Raw genomic sequence first — 24885 nt, 5'->3', positions numbered from 1 at the left:
TCCGTCGACGAAGCCTTCCTCAGCGTCGAAAAAACCCTTCCCGTCGACGACGACACTACCGTCGACGAAGAAAGCCTTGCCGTCGACGGCTTCACCGTCGACGAAGCACCCGTCGACGGACTCATCGTCGACGAAGAAGACTCCGTCGACGATCCAACCGTCGACGAAGAAGACACCGTCGACGGCCCCGTCGACGAGGTCGTCGACGACGGCCTCGTCGACGAAGAAGATAACGCCGTCGACGGCCCCGTCGACGAAGAAAAATGTTCCGTCGACTATGAAAGGTGTTCCGTCGACGACAACGACGACGCCGTCGACGTCGAAAAACGGATCGTCGACGACACTTCTCCAGCCACAGTCGACGACGGCGAGTTCGTCCCTCACAGCAAAGTCAATGCCACAGGACTTCCCGGTGGCCCAAGGGAATCCAATGACACCGAAACTGTCAACTTGTACAGATCTTCAAGTCTGGTCTGCAAAGAGCAACCCCATATCGTTGCCTTCTCCAGCCACCACTGCGGCGCTTCTACAACGCCCATCACAGTCTGCATGTATGTCACCACTCACGATGCCAGACAGGCTGTTGGATTCAGACGAGGACTCAGGTGGAGATTTATTTCCAGCAGCTACGAGTCCATCTGACTTGCTCATACACGTTAAGGAACAGGAGGAAGAGGAGCAGGTGACGCAACAGACAAGGTTGGATCCTGCACCACCATCAGGGACACAAATGCCCATGGAATTATTTAGGAATTTAATGTCCATGTTGGATGATTACTATCAACGTTTTCCGCCCTCGGAATCGGGCGACTCACACCTCACTTCCCCCCCGCCTAGAGGAACTCTGCATTCAATCCCTCCTGCAATGGAAGAATCGATACATGCCCCATCCTTGCCGGTACCAGCTAATCAACCGGTAGATGAGAATTCTGAAGAGGAAGCTCAGGAAGAAGGAGAATTGGATGAATCGGATTCGTCGGAGTATGAGGATTATCAGGTTGACTCCCCTGCTCCAGATGAACAGCCGAAGGCTGAATCACCACCTGTGGATATTGCACATTTCCACAGGATTATGGATAACGCTACCAAACGATTCCTCATTACCATGGATACAAAACAGGATGATTGTTTCCTGTATGATTTCAAAAATCTGTCCCAAAGACAGAGTTGGTCGATACCGATCATAGAGTTTATTTGGAAAGAAGGTCTAAAGATCATGGCCACTCCAAACTCTTTACCTCCAGTTTTGCCACGAGTGGATAAAAAGTACAGAGCGCCTGCTTCTTCACCGGCTTGCCTGATTGGACAGGCCATGACAGACTCGGTCATTGCACAAGCAGCTCAAAAAAGGGCTAAAAACCCATCATCTCAAATCTCCACGCCTACAGACAGAGACGGAAGACGACTCGATACCATTGGCAAAAAGGTTTCCACGATTGCAGCGACCACAGTAAGGGTTGCTAATTCTATGGCAATTCTGGGCCGATACGATAGGCAAATGTGGTCTGACATTTCGCCTTATATTAAGAAACTGCCTGAACCGGACCGGTCTGAGGCTATCAAAATTCTACAAGAAGGAGAGTGTGCGTCGTCAGAGATCATTGACGCTGCAGTGGATGTAGCAGCTACAGGCTTCAGACAATTGGCAGGAGCCGCAGTCCTTCGGAGAGAGGGATGGTTAAAATCTACATCCTTTAGACATGAAGTACAGTCCAAGGTCTTAAATATGGCTTATGATGGCGAGTTCCTATTCGGCTCGCACGTGGATGAGGCTTTGCAGGCCATAAAGAAGGATACTGAAACTGCACGATCTTTGGGCACTCTGCAGTTTCGAAAATCTTCCTTTCGTGGCGCAAGAGGAAGAGGAAACTTCTCCAATAGAGGAGGATATTACCAACAGCGCAACTACACTACTTCTCAAAACACACAGAGGTACCAGCCATATAAGCAACAACCTTATGGCCAAAGACGAAACTCTTACGCACAGCCCCGAGGTAAAGCAACCTATCGGGGAAGAGATAACACCAACAAGAAGTGAGATTCACTTCCTGCCGCCAAAGTGTCCCTGCCAAAAACGAATTGGGAGGAAGAATATCCCTGCATTACTCAAGATGGTCCAAGATTACTACAGACAAATGGGTGCTGGATGTGGTATCCAAGGGACACATTCTGGAATTTGTAAAAACCCCTCCAAATTCTCCTCCAAAAGGGCCGCCCCCAGCACATCTCAAGGAGCTCTTCATCCAAATCAATACCATGATTCGAAAAGGGGCAATCGAGAGAGTACCTCGACACCAGAGAGGGAAAGGTTTTTACTCTCGTTTTTTCTTGATACGCAAAAAATCAGGGGAATGGCGCCCAATCCTCGATTTGCGTGCCCTGAACAAATTCATCAAAAAATTGACGTTCAGAATGTTAACACTCCAGGAGATCCTCCAGTTTTTGGCAGAAGGGGACCACTTGGCAACACTCGACCTTCAGGATGCCTACTTCCACGTCCCTATCTTCCCCAGACACAGGAAGTTCCTAAGGTTCAGAGTGGCTGGCAGGGATTTCCAATTCAAGGTGCTTCCCTTTGGACTGCGTTCAGCCCCGAGGGTGTTCACGAAAATGCTAGCACCCGTAGCGGCGCACCTACGATTGCAGGGAATTCAAATATACCCTTATCTGGACGATTGCCTTATCAAGGCCAATTCCTACGCCACAGCAAACGACCATGTCCAAAAATGCCTTTGCCTGTTTCAGAGCCTCGGGTTTTCAGTGAACTTCGAGAAATCAGATCTAATTCCATCTCAAAGAAAGTCCTTCTTAGGAGCAACGCTGGATTCCAAGTTTGCCCAGGTCTTCATTTCAAACGAAAGGCAGACAAAGATCAGAACGATGGCAACCACACTCCTCAGAGAAGAGTACGTTTCTGTTCGGAGATTCAAATCTTTCCTAGGGATGATCTCATCGTGCATCCCTCTCACTCCAAACTGTCGTCTGAGGATGAGACCATTACAAGAGGAACTCAGTCACCAATGGATGCAGATATCGGGGTCCTTCGAGGATATCATTACACTGACGCCTCGAATGAAGGACACAATCCTGTGGTGGAGCCAGAAACGCCACCTACAAATAGGCTGTGCTTTCCTCGCAGAAGTCCCAAGATTCATATTAACCACGGATGCCTCACTAGAAGGTTGGGGCGCTCACCTTCAAGGGATGACGATCAGCGGCAAATGGGACGCTCCACAAAAGAAATGGCACATCAATCTGCTGGAGTTACGAGCCATTTTCCTCGCCCTAAAATCCTTTCTGGCAATCCTACAAGGCTCCACAGTGTTGATTCGAACAGACAACACAACGAGCATGCATTACCTGAACAAGCAGGGGGGCACAAGATCAGCCCGGTTGTCTCTACAGGCTCAAGATATCTGGACTTGGGCTCTGGATCACGACATCAACTTGTCAGCAGTGCATGTTCCGGGAGTAGCCAATGTACTGGCAGATTCGCTGAGCAGATCCAAAAACAGCACTCACGAATGGGAACTGCATCAGCCAGCGCTGGATCGGATCTTCCAGAGGTGGGGTCTCCCCGATCTGGACCTGTTTGCAACTTATCAGAACAAGAAATGTACTCACTTTGCGAGCTGGATTCCCCACAGGTACTCTTGCGGGGACGCTCTATCACTAAATTGGGAACGGATCTTTGCCTACGCCTTCCCGCCAATTCCGTTAATACCCAAAGTCCTCAAGAAAATGAGAAAGCAACCGTGTCGAATTATCCTGATTGCTCCACGGTGGCCACGACAATATTGGTTCACGCAGCTTCTCCTTCTATCAGAGCGCGAGCCGATCCAACTGCCCCGAATTCCACACCTTCTAACAATTCAAGAAGGCAAGGTGTTTCATCCAGACCCTCAATCTCTGAAATTATCGGCTTGGCTCCTCAACACCATGAGTTTGCGCACTTGAACATTCCACAAGACTGTCAGGAAGTCCTGGCCAATGCTAGGGCGCCTTCCACAAACAAGACTTACAAACTGAAGTGGAAACGTTTCTGTGTTTGGTGCCACACTATGAATTTGCATCCAATGACTGCGGAGCCAGAAGCGATATTGCCCTTCTTTTTGCAGCTCGCTAAATCAGGTTTGGCGCACTCAACACTTAAAGTGTTCTTAGCCGCCATATCACGATACCGTCAGGACGGAAAGACTTCTCTATACTCCTCAAGAATAATACAACTATTCTTTAAGGGCTTATTTCGTATGTTTCCACCTGTACGCCGGCCACCTCCATCTTGGCATTTGAATGTAGTCCTAGCACAGCTTCTTCGCCATCCTTTTGAGCCTATCCATAAGGTCGATCTCAAGTTCATCACTTGGAAGGTTGCATTACTGCTGGCACTAACATCAGCCAGACGAGTGAGTGACATGCAAGCATTCACCACTAAGCCACCATTCTTGCAATTCACACCTGACTCTGTGATACTACGCACCAACCCGAAGTACATGCCCAAGGTGCCATCGGATTTTCATCTCAATGAGCCAGTGATACTTAGAAGACATTTTTTCCCAATCCGCAGTCACCAGCTGAGCGGACTTTACACACATTAGACATTAAGAGATGCCTTAAATTTTATCTTTCAAGAACAGCTGCCATCAGAAAGACGGATCAGCTATTTGTGGCGCATGGCAGACCAAGACAAGGCTGTGCTGTTACTAAACAGACTATCGCCAGGTGGGTCTCATCCACGATAGGGCTCTGCCATCAACAAGCAGGTAAACCCTTACAGACCTTGCCTAGAGCCCATTCTACAAGAGCAGTCTCCTCTTCAACTGCGTTGTTTGCTGGTGTGCCTCTCCCGCATATTTGCAGAGCCGCAACATGGTCCAGCAGACACACATTCACGAGGCATTACTGTCTGGATTCTTCAAGCGACACCGATGCCTCGGTGGGGAGAGCAGTCCTGCGAAATCTGTTTCAGTAAGGTGAGCCTCTGGTGATCTCTCCCACCTCCTTTGCACTCTTTACGCTTTCTTATGATGTTGCATTGCTTTCTTTTATGCATGATAACTATGTTTTTGGCGTATAAGAGCGACATATTGTATTACTGCTAACTACTCGGATTCAGGCATGTGAATCTATGAAAGACACCCCAAATACTGGAGAAGAACAATAGTTACTTACCTGTAATCTGTGGTTCTCCAGTATTGGTGTCTTTCATAGATTCACATGCACCCACCCACCTCCCCTCAGAGTCTCACCCAGACTGTTATGATATAGCTGTATATACTCTGGTACACTCCAGTGCTACAAAAATCTGACAGCCTGGGTCTCTGGGGAGAATACCTAGGTGGGAGCTGTGGCCTGATTGGCTGCAGTTTGGTCTAACATAATGACTTGGATAGTCACTAATGTGGAAGTTTTTCATTGGTAGCTGAGGCTACTCACTTCCTGGTTTATTATAACTGTTATTTGCTATGTACAAATAGCTTATTACTGCTTTTTTATATACCGTGGGACTCCTACTCCGACGACGGGGAATGATTCAGGCATGTGAATCTATGAAAGACACCAATACTGGAGAACCACAGATTACAGGTAAGTAACTATTGTTCATTTACGATATTGAACTAACTGAGCAACGACTCTCTTTGGACCCACTAATTCAAAGAGGTAACGTTTTAGCAGACACTCAGGCAGTTGACATGGGTTTTAGTGTGAATCATGGCTTGTCCACTAATTCTCCCGTTAACGCCTCATCCCCGTCTTGTACCCCCCCTTTTGCAGAAACTTCAGAATCAACGCCAAAAGTGGTCGAGGGTAGAGTTACAAGGACTAAGGTATCGAAAAACGCGGCAGCACGGAAAACTGAAGTTCTACCTGTAAAAAGAAAGTGGGGGGCACCTACAAAGAAACTTAAACTTGTGATGGCCCCCCAAGCAACAGACAGCTCAAATACAGAATATGACACAACTGCATGTCAGACTAAAAGCATCTCCGTGGGTACACAGACAGATACGGTCCATGTGTTCTCAGATCTTAGCTATAGCAACACAAAGGAAGTTGCAGCAGGAATTGATGGTACTATTAATGGTGCAACTATTGGTGTAACGGTTAATGAGGTCCAAGACTCTTTTAATAAGGGTTTTACACAGCTTTGGGACAAATTGAATTTCTTGAAAAAAGCTATAAAAAAGACTTAGGTTGTACTAAGGAGGGTGGAATGGTAGATGAGCTAAGCAGAGGAAATTTTGAGAAGGCAGACAAAACTGTAAACCACACTAGGGAAGCACAGGGTGGTGATTTTATTATACTTACGCATGTTAGTACGGGAGACAGGCCCCAGGAGGTACCATTTGGCACCAAACATTTAGGCACGTAGAGAAATTGTACAGTATGCTCAAATGTAGACAGGGGGGCCACATATTCGGACTCCTACCGTGACCTTGAATCCTAGCAAAACTGCCACTAATGAGCAATTAAAGCCCAATTTGGATATTTTAAACCTGTCCCCTGCTTCATGCCCATACACGTTAATATTAGCTGGCGTCCCTGCTCTCAGAATGACAGAGAGAGAACGTTGGGAAGACCTATGGAACAAAACTATAGATTGGCTAGCTAAACATAATAAAGTTTTCAGCTAGCAGATACCAAGGAGATACTAATGGTCCGTAGGGTAGGCTGGATAGGTCACGCCACAAAAAATATAAATTGAGATTGTATAGTGGTAAACTTTCGTAGGCCTGAGCTGGTTTGTCATGTTTTGAAGAAAATCGAGACAACACATTCGACGAATACTAATATTTGTACACTTCCGTTGTTTTTTTTTTTTATAGACCGCAGCCATGGTATCCAAACACCAGGTTGTACCCTGTGCCATTGACAAATAGGTACCATGCATTGTCAGGCTTGGATGTCCAAGTCTGACAATTATCCACACCCCAAGCATCTGGACAACTGGCAGTTGGGTTAGAACCACAAGAGAAGAGGCTTGTCATGACAAATGCCACATGCCACTAAATTGAATATTGATCCAGCAGACCCACCAGAGAATAACATAAGGGACACCAGAAACTATCACACTAATCATACTTTTGGGATAGAAAATGGGCGTAAGGAGCAAAGTAAGTTGGGCTGTGTAGGAGAGCTAAAACTGATCTCCTGGAACATTGCAGGGCTCAGAAGGAACGCAGAAGATGTTGTATGACAGGAATATATCGGGAAGAATGACATAATTATGCATCAAGAAACTTGGGCCATAGAACCTATTTATAAAGTAGGCTACAAAAACTTTAGTAAAGATGCTATTCCATCAGTTAGAGGGAGACCCTCAGGAGGCCTCTCTATTTGGGTAAAGGTGACTCAAGGCATTGATATCAAACTAGTTGAAACTTGCTCGCAGGATATCTTGGGAGTAAAATTCTCTACACTGGACAAAAGGGAAGTTTATATATTAAATATATACTCCAGACCATATCCAACAAGTAAGCAATCGAGGGTCATTGAGCAGATAGATAATCTCCTAAGCTCGATTGAATCAAGGACCCTGATAATTGTGGGGGGTGACTTCAACCGTAAATACGAACCTATGGTTGGACTAGAAAATATCTTTGAGGAAGAAGATCTGGCTAATAATATCCCGCCCTTGGAAAGTACCCCGATAGTGCCCTTGTACAATAGCAGTTGCACAGTTACCAAGACTTGTTTTGGGGTACTGCTTACGAGCCTGTAATGGGCGTTTGCCCTCTGATAGTCCAAAAGCCCCCACATTCAAAAGGAGTAACTTAAGGAACCACATAGACTATATATTAATTTCGATTGAGCTGTGGCCAATGGCCCTCGATTTAGTAGTTGACGACAGAACAGAGAGTGACTATTACCCATTATGCTTGACACTGGCTGTCTATCCTTTCCAGCCAGTCAACTTAAGGTCCAGAGAATCGGACAGTGATCACATAAACCCACTATTAAGTAATAACCGGAGAGCTTTAAAATGGCCCTCGATAGGGGGAAATGCTGCAGCAATTAAGCAGATCTATGACATCTTTGCACAAAGGGTCTCCCCGTATGTAGATCGACCCGTTTTAGAAATCCCGATTATATTTTAAGAAGGGTGATCGCAACAATCCCTCACACTATCGGCCAATTAGTCTCATTGACGTCTTACAGAAGATATATGCTAGGCAAATTTTAAATAAATTGATTAACTGGATTGAGGAACATAATATTTTGTCCCAATATAAGGCAGGTTTTAGAGCAAAGACCAGCACGATCGACCAGGTTTTTAGATTCCTTTGTATAGCCTGGAAATATATACATTTTAGGAAAGGCGACTTGTACATCGCCTTTGTGGACCTAAAGGCAGCTTTTGACCTCATGCCCAGAAATCTCCTGTGTAAATCCCTAAAAAAACAGGGGTTCCGGGGGAAATCCTCCTACAAATAATAAGATTGCATGAAGATAACTGGGCAAGGGTCAGATATGGTCCACTAAGTGACTTAACTGAACCAATTAGGGTTAACAGGGGTGTAAGACAGGGGTGCGTTCTAGCACCCCCTTTATTCTCACTGTACGCCAATGATGTCCCTGAATACCTCTTGGGTTGTGACCACGACTCCCCTAGGCTAGGGGGGGTGCCTGTACCGCCACTCCTATTTGCCGATGATATGATTTTAATTTCCCAAACTCCGAAAGGTTTGCAAAATTTTATACATTTATTTGCTAAAGACACGCGCATTCATTTACTGCTCCTAGCGCGACCTGAATGCTGACTGCGCTCTGTGTGGATTGATTTGAAAATTACATTAAGCGCGACCAAGCGACTTTTTAAAATTGTATGTGAATTTATGCACTCTGCTTTTAAAACTTTATTGCTCTTTTAAAAACCCGATTGCACTTTACTAACCTGTCTGTGGCGATCCTTGCCGCCCCTGCTACCCCGGTCCACCGCAAGCGTTAGGCTTGTTTGTTGTGGAGGGTGCAGGGCGCTACCTACTTCCGGGTTCCTTCCCGGTGCCGGGCAGTGATTGGTTTAGAGGGTGGGGAGGCGGTGCTGATCGCTAGCACGGCCCCAACAAAATACTGACGATGCCTAACACGCGCAGCGCCCGCGCCGATCCCGTGCCGAAGACACGCCTAAGACTAGCCCGTCTGTGCCCGTCCGTGCCAGGACGGGGCACGGGGCAGATGGCTATGCCCCCCAAACTAGGCCTATACAGGTAATGTCATCAGACCAGATGAAAGCTTTGCGCCCTACTCTGAATGACAACTGCATTTTGCTCGAAATCCCACACATGGGAACAGCTACCTGCCCCTATTGCAGTTGTACAATTTCATCCTTTCAACCCTATCCCCCTCGTAGAACTATACACAGGAAGCAAGTCAAGCAGCCCCTCCCTACTAATGAAAACTACCTGTTTTATAGTATAAATTGTCGTTCCTTACCTATGCACAGGTTAGATATTTTTGATCTGCTTATGGATGATAAACCTAGCGCCCTGTTTCTCACAGAAACCTGGCTACATGCAGGTTCTGGCCCTGACGTAGCTACGGCCCTTCCTCCCAACTATGCGATTGTTAGGATGGATAGAACCCGCAAAACGGGGGGTGGAATCGCTATTGTTTATAATAAAAAATGTAAATGCACATTCGAGCCATTAGTAATCCCCGAGTGTGAAGCTGCATTTTTCGAAATCTGCCTAAATCCCAATTTCACATTGTCTGGCATTCTTATGTACCGGCCTCCCGGAAACGGCACTAAATGGGCTGCTGAATTGGCCAATCATATTACCCCTTTTCTTCTAGTATCTAAAAACTTCTCTATCATTGGAGATCTAAATCTTCATCTAGAAGACAAATCAAATACGACATGTGCCAATTTGTTGGAAGATCTCACAGCACTTAATATTCATCTCATCAACTCAGGGCCTACCCATAAGGCAGGACATTTACTTGACCCTTTATTTACGAACCTCCCTCAACTCACCTGGATGGACACCATCCCTGTATGTTGGTCAGACCATTCTCTAATTAAATTTAATCTCAAATCACTCAGTACTTCCACTGACCAAACCATGTTATCGGCCTCACTAAGGAAAAATTGGAAATCCTTAGATATCTCCAAACTTAATGTAGAACTCAGCATGTACCCGCCTAATAAAACCCAAACTATGGAAAGTATTGCTATGGCCATTCAACAATGGCTTACAAATGCGGCAGAGTCCTGTCTACCCACCCCTAATACCAAGGGTAATATACATCGTCCCCCCGCCCCATGGTTTAATGACTCACTTAAAGAGGAAAAAACAAAATGCAAGGCACTTGAAAGAGGATGGCGTAAAGATTTCGATCCTGACAAAAAAACCAGGTATCATACAGCTAGAAATCTCTACCATACTGCATGCAAAAAAGCACGTGCCACGTATGTAGCCAATACCATTACGGGAGCTGCAAATAAAGGCAAAATACTGTTCAACACAGTCAAAGATCTTGCTGGGGCTCAAACTACTGCCCCAGCGTGTCCTTTAAATGAGAAGCAATGTCAGGACCTAGCCCAATTTTTCTCCGATAAAATCGATAAATTAATCATTGAGATAGATAAGAACATTCTTGACACTGCTTCTAAGGAAGAGTGGGAGTATACTCCGACCGTAAATCAGACCCTCCAAAAATGGCCCCCCATTACAATTGCTACTCTTATTTCCATCATGAAGACGATTAAATCTGGTTCTCCACAGGATCCCATTCCTATCAATATAATAAAATTATTGAACACGCCCGCCCTTGAAATTATTGCAGACACTCTAAATTCATCTCTAGAGCTCTCCACAGTACCCACCATATGGAAACATGCCATAGTGACTCCACTGCTGAAAAAACCTACAGCAGATCCGGACAAATTGGCCAATTATAGGCCAATTTCACTCCTTCCAGCTTTTTCCAAATGTTTGGAAAGACGTGCACTCAGCCTTAACTCTTTTTTCAGAAGAAAATCCCCTTCTCCACCCTACCCAGTCAGGTTTCCGAGCGGGTTTCTCTACGGAAACTGCCCTATTGGGAATCTCTGAAACTATTAGGAAACTTCTCGACGATGGTCAGACGGTTGCGCTTATTTTACTTGACTTAAGCGCAGCCTTTGACACTGTTTCGCATAAAAGGCTACTCACCTTGCTGGGAAAAAATGGAATCTGTGGAACTGCTCTGCAATGGATTAGATCCTTTTTGAGTCAACGGACATATCAAATAGCATCGGCTGCTGCATGCTCTGGACATTTCAACTCTCCCCATGGAGTACCACAGGGCTCCATCCTCAGCCCGCTCTTTTTTAACCTCTATCTTAGACCCCTAGCAGACCTTGTGGAAAAAGCGGGACTCACCTTCATGACTTATGCAGACGATTCTCAAATTGTCTTTTCATTGTCTGAACCCCAATCATCATCTTCGTCTCTTCTCAAAAATGGCCTCCTGAACATCTTCAACTGGATGACAACTAACCAGTTGAAATTAAATGGAGACAAGACGGAGATTCTCCTTCTGGGCAAGCAGCCAGAGCTTTGGAGCACATCACACTGGCCTGCCCAGATGGGCAATCTTCCTACACCAGTGCCTCATGCAAGAAATTTGGGAATAATCCTGGACAATTCACTGTCCATGAAGCAACAGGTTAACAAAGTAGTGGGTCTCTGCTTTACCATCATGAAATGGCTCAAAAAGATCCTTTGGATGCTGCCTATCCCCATGCAGAAAACAGTAGTCAATGCCTTAATTACATCTCGGCTTGACTACGGGAACATCCTGTATCTGGGTGCAAATAAGGCAGTTACAAAGAGACTGCAGCTTGTACAGAATGCGGCTGCTCGACTCCTTTGCTGTATAGCTAAGAACAACAGCGTGTCCCCCTACCTGCGTGAGCTGCACTGGTTGAGGGTGGAAAATCGTATCAGATTTAAGGCCCTAAACTATATGTTTAAAATCAAAGCAGGTACCACCCCCAAATACCTTCAGGCACTAGCCCTTCCCTATATTCCAAAAAGAAATCTACGGTCTAAATCAGCAGAAAAATTCTGTGTACCTAGATTTAAGCTTGCCAGGATGGGAGGAAGATCTTTTGCCCATCAGGGTCCTTCCATCTGGAACGCACTACCACTCCATATACGAAAGGAGAGATAAAGACCTGGTTGTTCAATCAGTAATCTTGAATGACTTCTGCCGTATATTCCATCCATCGTGCTGTGTTCTTAGGCACCGGGAAACCCTTTTTGGGTAGCTGTTTGCGCCATATAAGTTTATAAAATAAAATAAATAAAAATAATTTGGGATATACTGCAAAGCCAAGGGGCTGGAAATAAATTCTAGTAAAACTAAATACATGGCAGTTAACCCACAAAAAACCTTTAGGAAAAATGTAATTGTGTATAACCAAAAGATTGAATATGTGCGTGCTTTTAACTACTTAGGCATTACTTTGGATTAAAAAATGACTTGGAGACCACAGCTAGTATAAAGTAAAACTATATTACTCCAGAATACTTTTCCGCTAAAAAGGAAAATAGAAAGTAGTTTATCCAAAGCCGTTTCACCCGCTCTTGAAGTATATAAATATAAGGCACAATCGGCTTCATTGTATGGGGCAGAGATGTGGGGCCCATCGACGAAAGATACATTCAAGGTGGGTGAAAACAAGTTCCTTAGGAAAGTACTAAGTCTCCCAACACGTACACCATTGACCCCTGTTTTGATGGATTTTAATTTTCACCGTGTGGATGATCAGACTAACCTAACCACTGTTATTTTGGGTTCGCCTATGGGGCACGGATGAGCTTATTCATTACAGAGAGGGGCTTTAGGAAATTCTAGGACTTAATAAGAGTATAGGTTTGACCTGGTTAAGCACATACAGGATCGTTTTTTTAAATTGGGACTTCGGCACTTTTCAGATGAGCCGTTTGGCTTGACTACAACCTCAAAAAAGCTTTTAAAGGAGACCTATTGGTCTTTTATTCACGATTTTTCATCCCATTCTTCTACTGTGGGAGCACTGACATCACGGTTCCTTCAAATAAAAACAGTTTGGAAATTTGAGCCCTTCCTAGATGAAATACAGCCGCAGTTAGCTAAAGCTCTATATCTTAAATATCGCTATGGTGTCCTTCAGATAAGGACAAATACTGTGAAATGGGCGCCAGGTGAAGTGGAGGAGGGCAGTTGTGTATTATGTGATTCAGGTGCAACAGAGAATGAATCACACCTACTGTTCTTCTGCCCAACTTACTTGCGATGTAGGAAGAAATGGATTAAACCCATTTGTCGTTTGCTTGGTACCAGATCCTGCCATGAGGCAGAAAGATGACTGCGATCTGATACCGCGCAAACAGTGGTTTTTAGTATTAGCAGGCATTTATTTGGAGTAAACCTGGTAAGGAAAAGGGAAGGCTTGAAATTCTAGTTTGGTAAAACTACAATGAACTTGGCACGTGCACTTTATGAATACAATGTGAAATATATATTGATGTATACACTAGTTTTAATATTTCTTTTAATTGATACAAGCTTGTTTTATACTATTTTATAGGTATTTATTTAACTGTATAGTTGAAATGTTTTAATGACCTGATAAGTTTATTCCTCAAACCTGTTTTTAGCAACTTTTTAATAGTTATGTAAAATTGCAAAAAAATTGATATATTTTGTAACATCTTAAATTGATCGACTATTCCATGTAGAATCCAGTGTAATTAGTAGTATTGTACCTCATGTTTAATACGATGTACTGGGGAAAATTGTGTACCTTTTTTTTAATTTTTTTTTTTAAACCTTTTATGGTTCTTATACCGGAATACAGATTAATTGAAATGAATTGAGAGCGACCATTTTCACCAGGTAATTACACTTAAATCGGAAATTAAATGCATTAAACATCTTAAAACCACAGCAGAAGAAGAGTAATGTAGTGTTTCTCAAACTTAAATGCAAAGAACATGCAGGAAAGATCTTCAATAAGTGGATAGATAAGTCTGGAGTCACATTTATTAGCTAATCGTTTATTGTATACAAACACTTGGGTTCAGGAGCAAGATAGGGAATGGTACTTCAGAAACCTTGAAAATGTGTATTAATTGAGGCATTAGGCAGGGTTGTGTCGTGGCTTGATCACTTTTAGTTTATACACCGCTGATTTAATACTTAAGTTAAGTAAGGTTTGGCCATTTTATTCCTAATTGAGTGCTGTACAGATACCTGCCCTTTAGTATGCCGATGATGTGCTTCTTTTTGATCACACTCTGGTCTGTTACGTTCCATACTAGAATAGCATGAGTATAATGTTGTCAATGATATAAAACAAAATTTAACAAAATTAAAAGCTTTTGTTTCGGTAAGTTCTGAGCAATTTTAAATGGTCAATTGGAGGAGAGTGAATAGACCACAATGACTCTTATCAATACCTGGGTGTTTGGCAAAACAAGAACATGAATCAAAAATGACAACTTCACACCATGATAGAATGTGCTGTTTGCATCATTAATTACGGCAATTGTATATAAAATTACACAGCTCGTCTGGGGAAGCTCTAATGGAGCTTTTTCGAGCCAAATTCTTCCCAGCTATTCCATATGGCTCTCCATCGTTTAAAGCTAAGTTCCATAAAGATCTGGAAAGGATACTGTCAACAGCAGTAAAACACATTTTTGGTCTACTAAACTGTACTTAAGTCTGTGAACTGAAAATCGAATTTGGCCTTTTTAAATCCCCCCACTCTTCCTTTCCCCCAATGGCAGACCTACAATTGATCAAGTATTGTATCCAACTAAAAAATGCTGCCACATGAACTCTAAAAAATGTAATATGGAAGGGGCTCTGTAATAATTCCAACATGCTCTCAATAAATGGTATTACAAACCTTAACAGAATCTTAAATACTCTGGGCCTGGATTATGACTTGAATAACAACCAAAACTATAGCTGTTTCAAGAAATTGGCAGAAAATGTATAGTGTAGGAAAATGTAGACTATTTTATGAACCTCAGTACAATTGAGCTCTTAATGCTAACATGTATTTCACCAACAGCCCAGAACTACCTAAGAGTGAACTTGAAACCAATGATCAGGACAAAATATACACTATTGAAGTTCTGTCTTTGCCATTAGCATATATATGATCAGGCGGGAAATCAAAGGATACGCTCACCTCTAAATCTGTAGATGTTGTGGCATTAGATCAGAATCCTTGTCCCACATAATTTGTGTATGTCCATTTTATTTAAAAAAAAAATTTAAACGATGTTTTTTAAGATAAGCGCTACACACAGTAAAGGATAATGCTGCTGCAGCTTGCGGCTTTGGCCCCGTTCATCTAGTCTACAGACTAGTTAAATATTTGAATTTGGCCGTTGGCTATCTCAAAGGCTAACGGCAAAATGTTTGCCCATGAATGCATGGAAGGAAAGCACTTATTGAGGAAAACTGCAGTTTCAACAATAAAAGCTGATCCGCCTGTCCTGTTTAAATAATGTGGCAGCAATGTAAAAATTATTTGAATTTTACTTGTTGAAACTCTAGGTCTATGGATTCGTTTGATTAGTGCTTTGTAGACTGTGGATTTCTTAGCTTGGTCGGAATGCCGTGAAAATGTTTACTTGCTTATTTCTCTTTTGTTGGTAGTCTACTTCTTTTATTCAATTTAATGACATTAAGCAGAATTTATTTTCTTTTTACGTAGGTTTTAATGTGTATTGTAATGGTTTTTATTACTCGCACAAATACATTGGAAATCACTTTACTTTAAGAAAACACTTTTCAGAATGATTACATATTACATGTATAGTATTATTATTATTCATGCATAACAGGTTCTGGTTATAGCAAAAGTGTCAAGAAACTATATGTGCTGTAGCCCGGCAAAGTAAAAGGACCTAGGGAAAGATTGATCCTGCTAGGTTCTAGAAAGATGGAGTGTTGAAGTGTGGCGAAAAGGAGATGACAATCAAAGAGAAAGTGTTTTAGATCTTTCTTGAAAGCAGAGTGGCAGTTAAATATAGTTTGCATGTTGGGGCGGGGGGTGTTCTACATTTTTGGGGTGCAACCTGCAAATGACTATGCAGAATGAAGGTAAGTAGTTTCAGTTCTAGTGAGGGTTTAAATGCTAAATTCTAGCAGCTTGAAATTTTTTAGGAGAGGGTTAAAGAGCGAGATTCTAGCTGTTTTTGTTCAGAAGGCAGTCAGATACAGATTTGCATGTCTGTTATTCAAAACAGGCTGATTTAACATATTTATCTGCATTTTGGTTAATACATAAGAGTCAAGGAAAGAAACTCTTGGAGGACCATGAGAGTTTTGAACATGTGCTTGCACAAGGAGGGTGCCGTCTATATTCCAAGTAACCAGTTCCCAGACGTAATGAAGCTGCATTCTTTTTGAAAAAGGTGGCAAGAATGAAAAAACCTGTAACAAAACTGACAAAACTAACTGGGATTCTTCCTGTATCAACGACAGGTCTGGTCTTACTAAACTGAAAACCTTAACCACACAAACCTCCTTTCACATACATGAGTGTTTGTCTCATTGGAAGTGCCATTTTTCTTGTTAGTGGAATCCAGCTTTTCTGGAAACAGCAAATATGCTTATGGCTTCATATCTTAGCTGCTTAAATTGTCCAATTGCTGATTTTTCTTCTTTGTAAATGATATAAATATTAGCAAGTTACCTTTAAAGTGGGTCTACTTATGATGGGATATGTGTTTCTGATGGATACGTCTAACTGCAGATTTGTTGATTGAGAATGTCCACCAAGCTCTAGACTGGATCTAGAGTATTTTGTAGAAGTTTCTCCCATGCACCAATAGGTGGTGTTGTGCCACTCCATGTAGACATCAGTTCTTCGCAATCTACGCCTTCTAACACAGGTCCAGGGCTCCGCTTCTGACTTTGTTATTCTTTTGACTTCTTCAAAACATTTTCTCAGTGTGTTAGGCAGTAATGTTCGCAGAAAACATGATTCAAGCTGTGCTGTGGCTGCATGATCAGATGTCGGTAATTGAACCACACTATGTGTGCATTTTGTGCGTCTGGACATGACTTGTAAGTTGTGTGATAAATGTGCCATAAAGCAGCCAAGGTGAGTCGAGTCAATGGGGGCAAATTTATATATTGCCAAACACAAGAAGCCATTGTAGTCTTAGTGTGGATCTTGCTCCCGCTCCAAGTCACAGGGCCATTCACCCAACCGCTCCACTTCCTACATAAAGTCCTCTAATAAGTTGAAGTCCAAGCATAAGAAAACAAAACTGGGCTAACCCATAACCCACCACTCTGAATCTAAAGAGAATGTGCAAGGGGGTCAAGATGCATGTCACACTCCTTGAGGTCTCAGGCCACAGACTGATTTCTCAGTTGGTCCAAATGTCCCTTGATTTTCTCGGCATCGTCCACCAGCAGCAAATCAAAGGCTTCATAGAGGCCTTGCTGAAAATTTTCAATAATGCTTCTCTCTCCCCTGGCGTGCCATTGGCCGTCATGGAACCACATGTGCCTCCAGTTGGCTTACGGGCTGTGAGTACCTCCCCGGCACCCATACTGACTCCACTGCAAACTTCCACTCTGGCTCAGGGATCAACATCAGTTGCCGCTATACCGATGCTTGTGGGTGATCTAGTGCTGATACCCATATTGGAACTGAAACGGATGTCCGCTCTAGCTGGACAGAATACATGCTATGAAATTATAAAAGCAAAACCAGTTGTCCTGTACCCTTATTCTAACTCTGCGTCTCCTCTGCATTGCAGCTGTCATCCAAGACTCCATTATCTTTTTGGGTCTGACTCTGATCCTGACATAGGATACTGTTGATGATGATTAGGAGGAGGATTACATCAGCTCGTTGCAAGAGTAAACTACACGCACTTTCAGTGCAGTCAACATGCAGCACCTTTTTTCCAGACAGGCTGTTGCTGAGGACTCAAACAGCCTTTTTTATAGGATGGCTGGACTCTTTTTTAAGTTGGAAGATCCATCACTCTACCGGCGTTCTTCCCTCCCCTGGAAATAGGAGAAGAGGCTCCATCGGTTGGACCCCAAAAGGATTTTAAGGTTTTACATCGATCGGACCAAGGACCATTGAGTAGATAATCAACTTTTCTGTAGCAAAGATAGGGAAGACTGCAGAAGAGGACCCTCTCCAGGTGGATAGTCCTCTTCATTTAGACCTCCTACATACTGGTCAAAAATCTGTCTCTTGTTTCTATAAGAGCCCCTCTACCAGGGCTAAGGCTACCACCAATGCATATCCACTAGGCTGTGACGTGGGCATCGGTGCATTCATTCACAAAGTATTACTGTTGTGTATTGATTTAGATTCCGTATGCATTTCCAGATTCATGCCCTTATATAGGTACAATTCACATTGCCCTTATATAGGCATAGAAATCCAGTCCTTATTTAGGCATAGCCCATGCTACCCAAATACAGGCATAGCTACTTCCATCCATCCATTCATCTACGTCACAATGAGTTCTTGGAAAACCAGACTCTTAAGCCGTTAGGGACTTCCCCTTGCTTGAATTTCGATTTCTCCAAGAAACTCATTATTATGCATCAACATCTATTCCTTAGAGGTTCATTCATGACATTCATATGCCCGACTCTTACGTCAATACTGGCATTCCTAAACACCTTCAAGGTATAAATATATCTTCACTTGCTATGGCAAAGCACGGTGTGATTGGGTGCAGTTTGACTACCTACTTGCACGACGCACCTCGCTACAGCAAGTGCTGAAGGAAGCCAACTCTCCAGCTGACGCACTGACCAGAAGCTGTCATCCTCCTGCCGAGAATCCAGCTCCACTGTTTCTGACTTCCCTTACGGGGTGTTGGGAGATCGAGTCCAGGGAAAGAGATACCAACCTCTCTCACTCTAAGGTATGGAGCGGATTAGAACCTAGAGAAACCATAGGCAATTCTTGGCAGAACTTAACTATATCTAAAGACAGCACCTAGTTCTTACCTCGTACTTGACCTAGGTTAGGTACACTGGGGTAGGCGTATTTGAGATGCACCAGTTGAGTATTTTAGCCTGTGTTATTTATGTATGTATTTTTATATATGTCATAGCAACAGACAATGCTATTACAGTATTATTTTATATTACTGTTTACGCTGTACGCATTATACTTCACATTCTGTCTAACGATTGTAGCAGTTCACCTCTCTTGCATGAGAAAGAAGACTGTTCAATAAATCCGTTTATTGAAACGCCCATCTCTCTATTTCTGTGCAACTCTGTAGGAACGAAGCATGCACGATTGACTGAGTGAAATAGTTATCTATTGTTTCCACGACTCTGAAGATACTGTTCCGATTTTAGGGGAAACAAAGTTGTCATGTTTATGCGGTTGTCAGAAACTAATCCCTTCTTGTTTATTTGAGAAACTTTCTAGTGACCTCTGAGTTAGCTGGCACACACACAATTAAGTTTAATATCCTCGATAGAGACATACTGACCTCAGTCCTATGTCAAAACTATAGTGTATATTATTCTAATGCACAGAGCCTATTGGGAATATAGGGACTACACTACATTACTGCATTGATATCCAGGTCTGACGGGAAAGACACTACACCTGCTTTCTTTTGCAAGACTTTGTAGTCTGAACCCACTCTAGAGAACCTCTACCTTGGAGAGGTATCGCTTTAGTATCTATTCTAAGGGAAAGAGTTTTTGGTTAGAAGTACTCCTCAGAAGGACGAGTTTGTAAGCTTCGGTAATGCTCTTTCTGGTGCATACTCTTTCTAACTGCAGATTCCTCACTGCCCTCCCCATTTTGTGAGTGGGCTCTTTTTAACATCTAAAAAGGCCAAATTAGCGTTCGGGAAATTGTTACCAACAATGACATATACTGCACGTCTTAGAACATGGAGAAGACAAGAAACTGACTTCAGAACACAGGATTGCTGCTTATTTGCGGCTCCTCCCTCTCACCGCTGGGTGTTATGAAGTCTGGGTGGAGCCGCATGATGCCCCTTACCAGTGTAAGGGAGCAGCTGCTATAAAATTCTCTGAATCCGGTCTGGCTCCTGGGGTATAGTTTAAAGTAGAGAATAGTCAGTTTGTTTGGGGCTCCATCGGAACGAATGTTACAGAATTTAAGTAACTTTACTCATCCTTCTACTGCATGGCATGTAAGTGAATCTTTATGCCAACAATCTCTAGCGCTCCAAAAGGAGCACTTGAGTATCTTTGTAGAACTCAGTAAAGTTGCATGTTACTGCTACACTTCCTTTTTGCACAATCGTAAAATGAAATTCAACTCCTTCTCTATAGAAATAATAGCCATTCAAGTTTCAGGACGCTACCTTACTATTAATGGCCTTTATAGTTGCCATCTAATAGTATACTATAACCTAATAATTGTATCTTTCTTGCAAGTAATTCAGCTTTTTCTCTTTCACAGAAGACTGTGCAGGTGCAACTGCTTCATTTGTGCCACAGGATTCTTCAGATGAGGTGAGCATGTTTGTTAATATAAATGTTGGAGTGTTTATAGGGCGAACATCTAATACAAGTGTGTAACAATATTTCTTGGTATGTTCAGAGTGATTTTCTATTTTTTAGGTTTAAAACTGTATATCCGCTTAAACCACATTTATAAGGGGCAAAGAACAACATACAGTTTCCGCACCATAAGAGCCAAAGGTTGACTATTCAAAAGAAATGCTACTACAACAAGATTCAGATAGGCAGTTCCCTGAAATTATAAGCAATTATGGTGCCTATGCTTGAGATGAATAGGCGAAAGGATAGCAAAGAGACAGCACCATGGTTTAACTTGTTATTATTTCTTTTTATTGTAAGAACACATAGAAATGCCTACAACCAGAAACCAGCAAGGAAGATCAGTCCCTTCTTAAAGCAACTGCGACCCATCCCTCTCCCTTCCCTCCACTTTGGTTCAACAGTCCCATGAGCTTTGGAAAGTGCCCCATCAGTGCCATACCTTATGTATGTTGTGTAGGGTGTTCACACGCTTATGTCCACCACACTATTCGAATCCCCCTGCCTGTCGTAGCTAGTCAGGAACTTATGCACCTTAAGATAACATGGGAATGAGACGTTCTTAAATTCTGTAGTGAAGGAACTTCGAGAACATTAAACAACTTGTCTTGTAGACCTGCAGCTTCCTGGTGAACCACAAAGACAACATGAAAGAAAAGAAACGTACATTAGAACAGCAGCCAATTATGCCTAATCCTATCTCTCAGTATGCATTAGATAAGGAATATTCCATTATCAGATCATCTGGGCATACGCAAGGAGGTCCAATGCTCAAAACACTTGATCAACCTGGATCCTGGTTCAGGACCTCTAGGGATGCTCTTACTTGTTTGACATGTGTTGACTGGTACTTCATTCCACCATGCTTCTCTCTCAGGCAGAATAGCTAACTGATGCCTGACATCCTTTGGCCACAGAATCTTTTTTTAATAATAATCAATGCTCTCTTTCTTGTCAAAGTGTTAGGGTTTAAGTCTGGGAAAACCAACAGCGTCTTATCGCCCTTTGTCATTTTATCCTAGAAATTCACTCTCTCAATTCCACTGAGTGGACCACCATCAACACTGTGTTGATCGTATTGTCTTCAATTTTTGATGAGTTGTTGAATAGTCTGTAGTTCTTCACCACCACATCATGCTCTTTATCTTGCTTAACCCCCAAGATTTAAGTTACAATCCTGCCTGTATTTCTTTTGAGTTTAGAAAGCTTTATTGAAAAAGATAGAGGAAACATGGAACAGAAATATAAAAAGGACCGTGAAGTACAAATCCATAGAATAAACGAGGAATAACAAGTAAGAATCAAATGATGAAAAGCCTAATGCATCATACAGCTGTGAGAATAAAAACCAATATAAGAGCAAGATAAAAACATATAGTACCATAATACAATGAGCATTTTTGCTTTTAAATTTCAAAGATAGAAAGGTGGAAAAAAGAGAGAAGAAGGAGGAAAGAAAAGGAGAAGAAAAGGGGAGAAGAGAGAAAAAAGGAGAAAAGGGAGAGAGATGAAAGAGCGAGGTATCGGCATTCTTATCAGAGAAACTAGTAAAACTTTCCAATGACTAATATAAAAAAAACTTAATTAGCATAAAAAACAGTCAAAGAGAATAAACAATGTAAAGAAAAACAGAAAAAAAGTGAGCGCAGCACTCATGGCGGCTGAAAAGCAGAACTATTGACCTTGGCATGCAATGCAGAGGAAGAAATATAATTAGTGAGGGGAGACCAGCAGGCCTCCTTACTGATAAGCTGCTGAGAGGTGGTTACCAAAGCTCTATCTAGCCTCTGATTGTGACATAAAAGATTCCACTATGCAGAAAAAGAGACTTTGGAGGCATCCTTCCAATTTGAAGTTATAACCTGAAAGGCAATGGCAATAGATAAATCTATAAATGAGTCAATCCTACGAGCACCCAACCAGCATACAGAATTACTACCCAAAAATATGGAATGAATATTAAAGGGGAAATTGGTGGAGCAAATAGAGGCAAGTGACTCGCATACTTTTGTCCAAAAAATGAAAATGTTGCGGCAGAGAAAAAATGAATGAAGATATGTGCCAGGAGTATTTTTACAAGACCAACAATTAGGAGATAGGTCATGGCAGAATTTGGAAAGAGCTAAAGGGGTGAAAAATAGTTTCTGATAAATTAATAAAGTGTTTGAGTGGTACTAGCATTACATGAAGTGTGATGAATGCGAGACCAAATGGAGTTCCATGTATGTATGAAAAAATTATGTTGCAAATCAGTTTCCATGAAAGTTTGATCTTGCTTTTGAGTCGAGTAGATAGAAGAAAAAAGAGGAAATTTGTAAATAGGAGAGGCCCGAACTAAAGGGAAAGTAGGTAACGATTGAATAGAAGAGTCAAGTGAAGAGGAAGAGGCATCAGGGAGAAGAAAAAGCTGCTGAGAGACGATCAGTCTCAAAGAATCAAATTTAGAAAAAGACATGACGGGTAACTTATATTTAGATTGAAGTTCATGAAAAGATAAAAGCTGTTCATTATGCATTAAATGTTTAACCAGTATAATCCCTTTGATGAGCCAGTCTTTCCAGAAGATAGTACAATTAGAAATGTTAATGATTTTGTTATGCCAGATCGAGGAATCCAGGAATAGCTGAAGTGGAGAACGCGATTTAAGAAGAATCGGATACAAAGTAGATATAAGACATGGGATGGTAGGAGGTTTAAACGAGCGAGGAGGGTGAGCAAGGTGAGCTAACGAGGAGATTGGAATGGATGAATAACGGATTCCTCCAATTTAAACCATACTGATAATGAAGGGGCATCTGAAGAGGAAAGATGGGGCAAAACTTGTCGAATGAGGAATGATATTGGGAAAGTTGGGAAATTTAACCCCACCTCTGTCTTTAGTAGCAGACAAAGTAGAAAGAGAGATACAAGCTTTCCGATTATTCCAGAGGAATCTACTCCGAATACTATTTAGATTCTTACAAAACTTTGAAGGGGGTCGTACCGGTAACATGGAAAGGTAAAAATGAACCACAGGAAGCATCATCATTTTGGAGGTATCTAACCTACCCCACCAACCTGCCTGTATGTCTCATAAGAGAATTCTGCAGAATTTCTCCTGGAACACCCAATACTCGTTGTTGGTTGTCCGTTCTAATATTATTTAACTTCTGTAGTATATCTTCCATTTTTACTAGAGCACCTACAGCATTTTCCTGAAGGGCTGAACGTTCATACATTCCATCAGAAGTCCTAGTTACTTAATTCTCCAGTTTTTGCATTTCGCCCCTTAGCTCTATCTGCTTTTTCTCAAACGTCATTATTCTCCCCGTCAGACCCTTTAACATTTGTTCAGTATTACCTGTTCTCTCATGCACTTTGGAGCGCAAGTTGAAAATTGAAGGAAGCAGCGTCTATTACCCTAACATTAACCCCGTTTCATACGGTGTTCGTAAGCTTGACATTTCAGAGCACTTCTGGATGCTGCACGGTGTGAGGTAAAGTTCTCCTCCACCTCCTTATTGGCAGCAACCTCCTGAAAGTCAGTTTGCAATGGTGGGGCACAGATGACGTTCACGTGAGCAGGGTGCACTGGGTCAGACTCCCACGCGCCAATCACATCCAGTGGACAATAGCAATATCCTCAATCTCAATGAAGTCCCTCCTGCAGGGATCAGGTTACCAATGGTTTGGGAGTCCCACCCTGCCATCTGTGGCGGAACTACTGTAACTCCTCCGCTAATTCCTTGCCCCCTTCACCTTTCACAGGCACATTAGGAGGATCTGTATTTCTGCTTCAGCTGTGACATCTCAGATATTCTGTCTTCTCACAACACGCTGTGAGCCACAGCATTGAACCTCAGTGCTTTAAAAACTGTTCACTAACTCTCACGCAAAGTACAGACGTGTATGTCCACACTATCTGCAACAGTAGTCCGCACTAAAGCGTCACTTGCAATCAGGTTCGGAGGGGTGCGAGAGCCCAACTAGGTATTTTCCTCCATGGAAGGATTCCGATTTTGCTCTCATGAGCGTCAGTCTTTCTCCTTCTGTGGGAACACATAGCATGGCTTATAGGTGCCTGGGAACTGGTACACGAGCAGCCAAACTGGGTGGAGCTAGGATTCTCATCGATCATGGCCCTCTTGGAGTTCGGTTGGCCCCCACCCTCATCCAATTTCTATTCTTGAAAGGCGCCATCAAAAACACACATTAGGTAAGGATTTTTTTGTTGCTATTCTTTATTTGGTTTTACAGATGCCAAACATCTGTTGTCTAGTTACAGATGATGATGATACATGCCTGAAAAATGTAGGCAGGAGGTCTAAGCACAAAAAACAAAATTAATATGGATAATGCAGAAAGACCTCACCA

The 24885-nt window shown here is 42.6% G+C and overlaps 1 protein-coding gene across 4 annotated transcripts in view; it reads left to right on the top strand.

Moving 5' to 3' along the window:
• UBR3 (ubiquitin protein ligase E3 component n-recognin 3) overlaps nt 1-24885 on the top strand; it is a 1992321-nt gene that overhangs the window by 241433 nt on the left and 1726003 nt on the right. For all 4 annotated transcript variants that reach the window (XM_078681592.1, XM_078681591.1, XM_078681590.1 and 1 more), the window contains exon 5: nt 20432-20484. In XM_078681592.1, coding sequence (XP_078537718.1) covers nt 20432-20484 — 53 coding nt within the window. The remainder of the gene's footprint in view (nt 1-20431; nt 20485-24885) is intronic.

The sequence above is a fragment of the Lissotriton helveticus genome, chromosome 3_1 (genome assembly GCF_964261635.1).
Source record: "Lissotriton helveticus chromosome 3_1, aLisHel1.1, whole genome shotgun sequence".
In the NCBI taxonomy this organism is placed as follows: Eukaryota; Metazoa; Chordata; class Amphibia; order Caudata; family Salamandridae; genus Lissotriton; species Lissotriton helveticus.
This window is presented reverse-complemented; position numbering and strand designations above follow the sequence as displayed.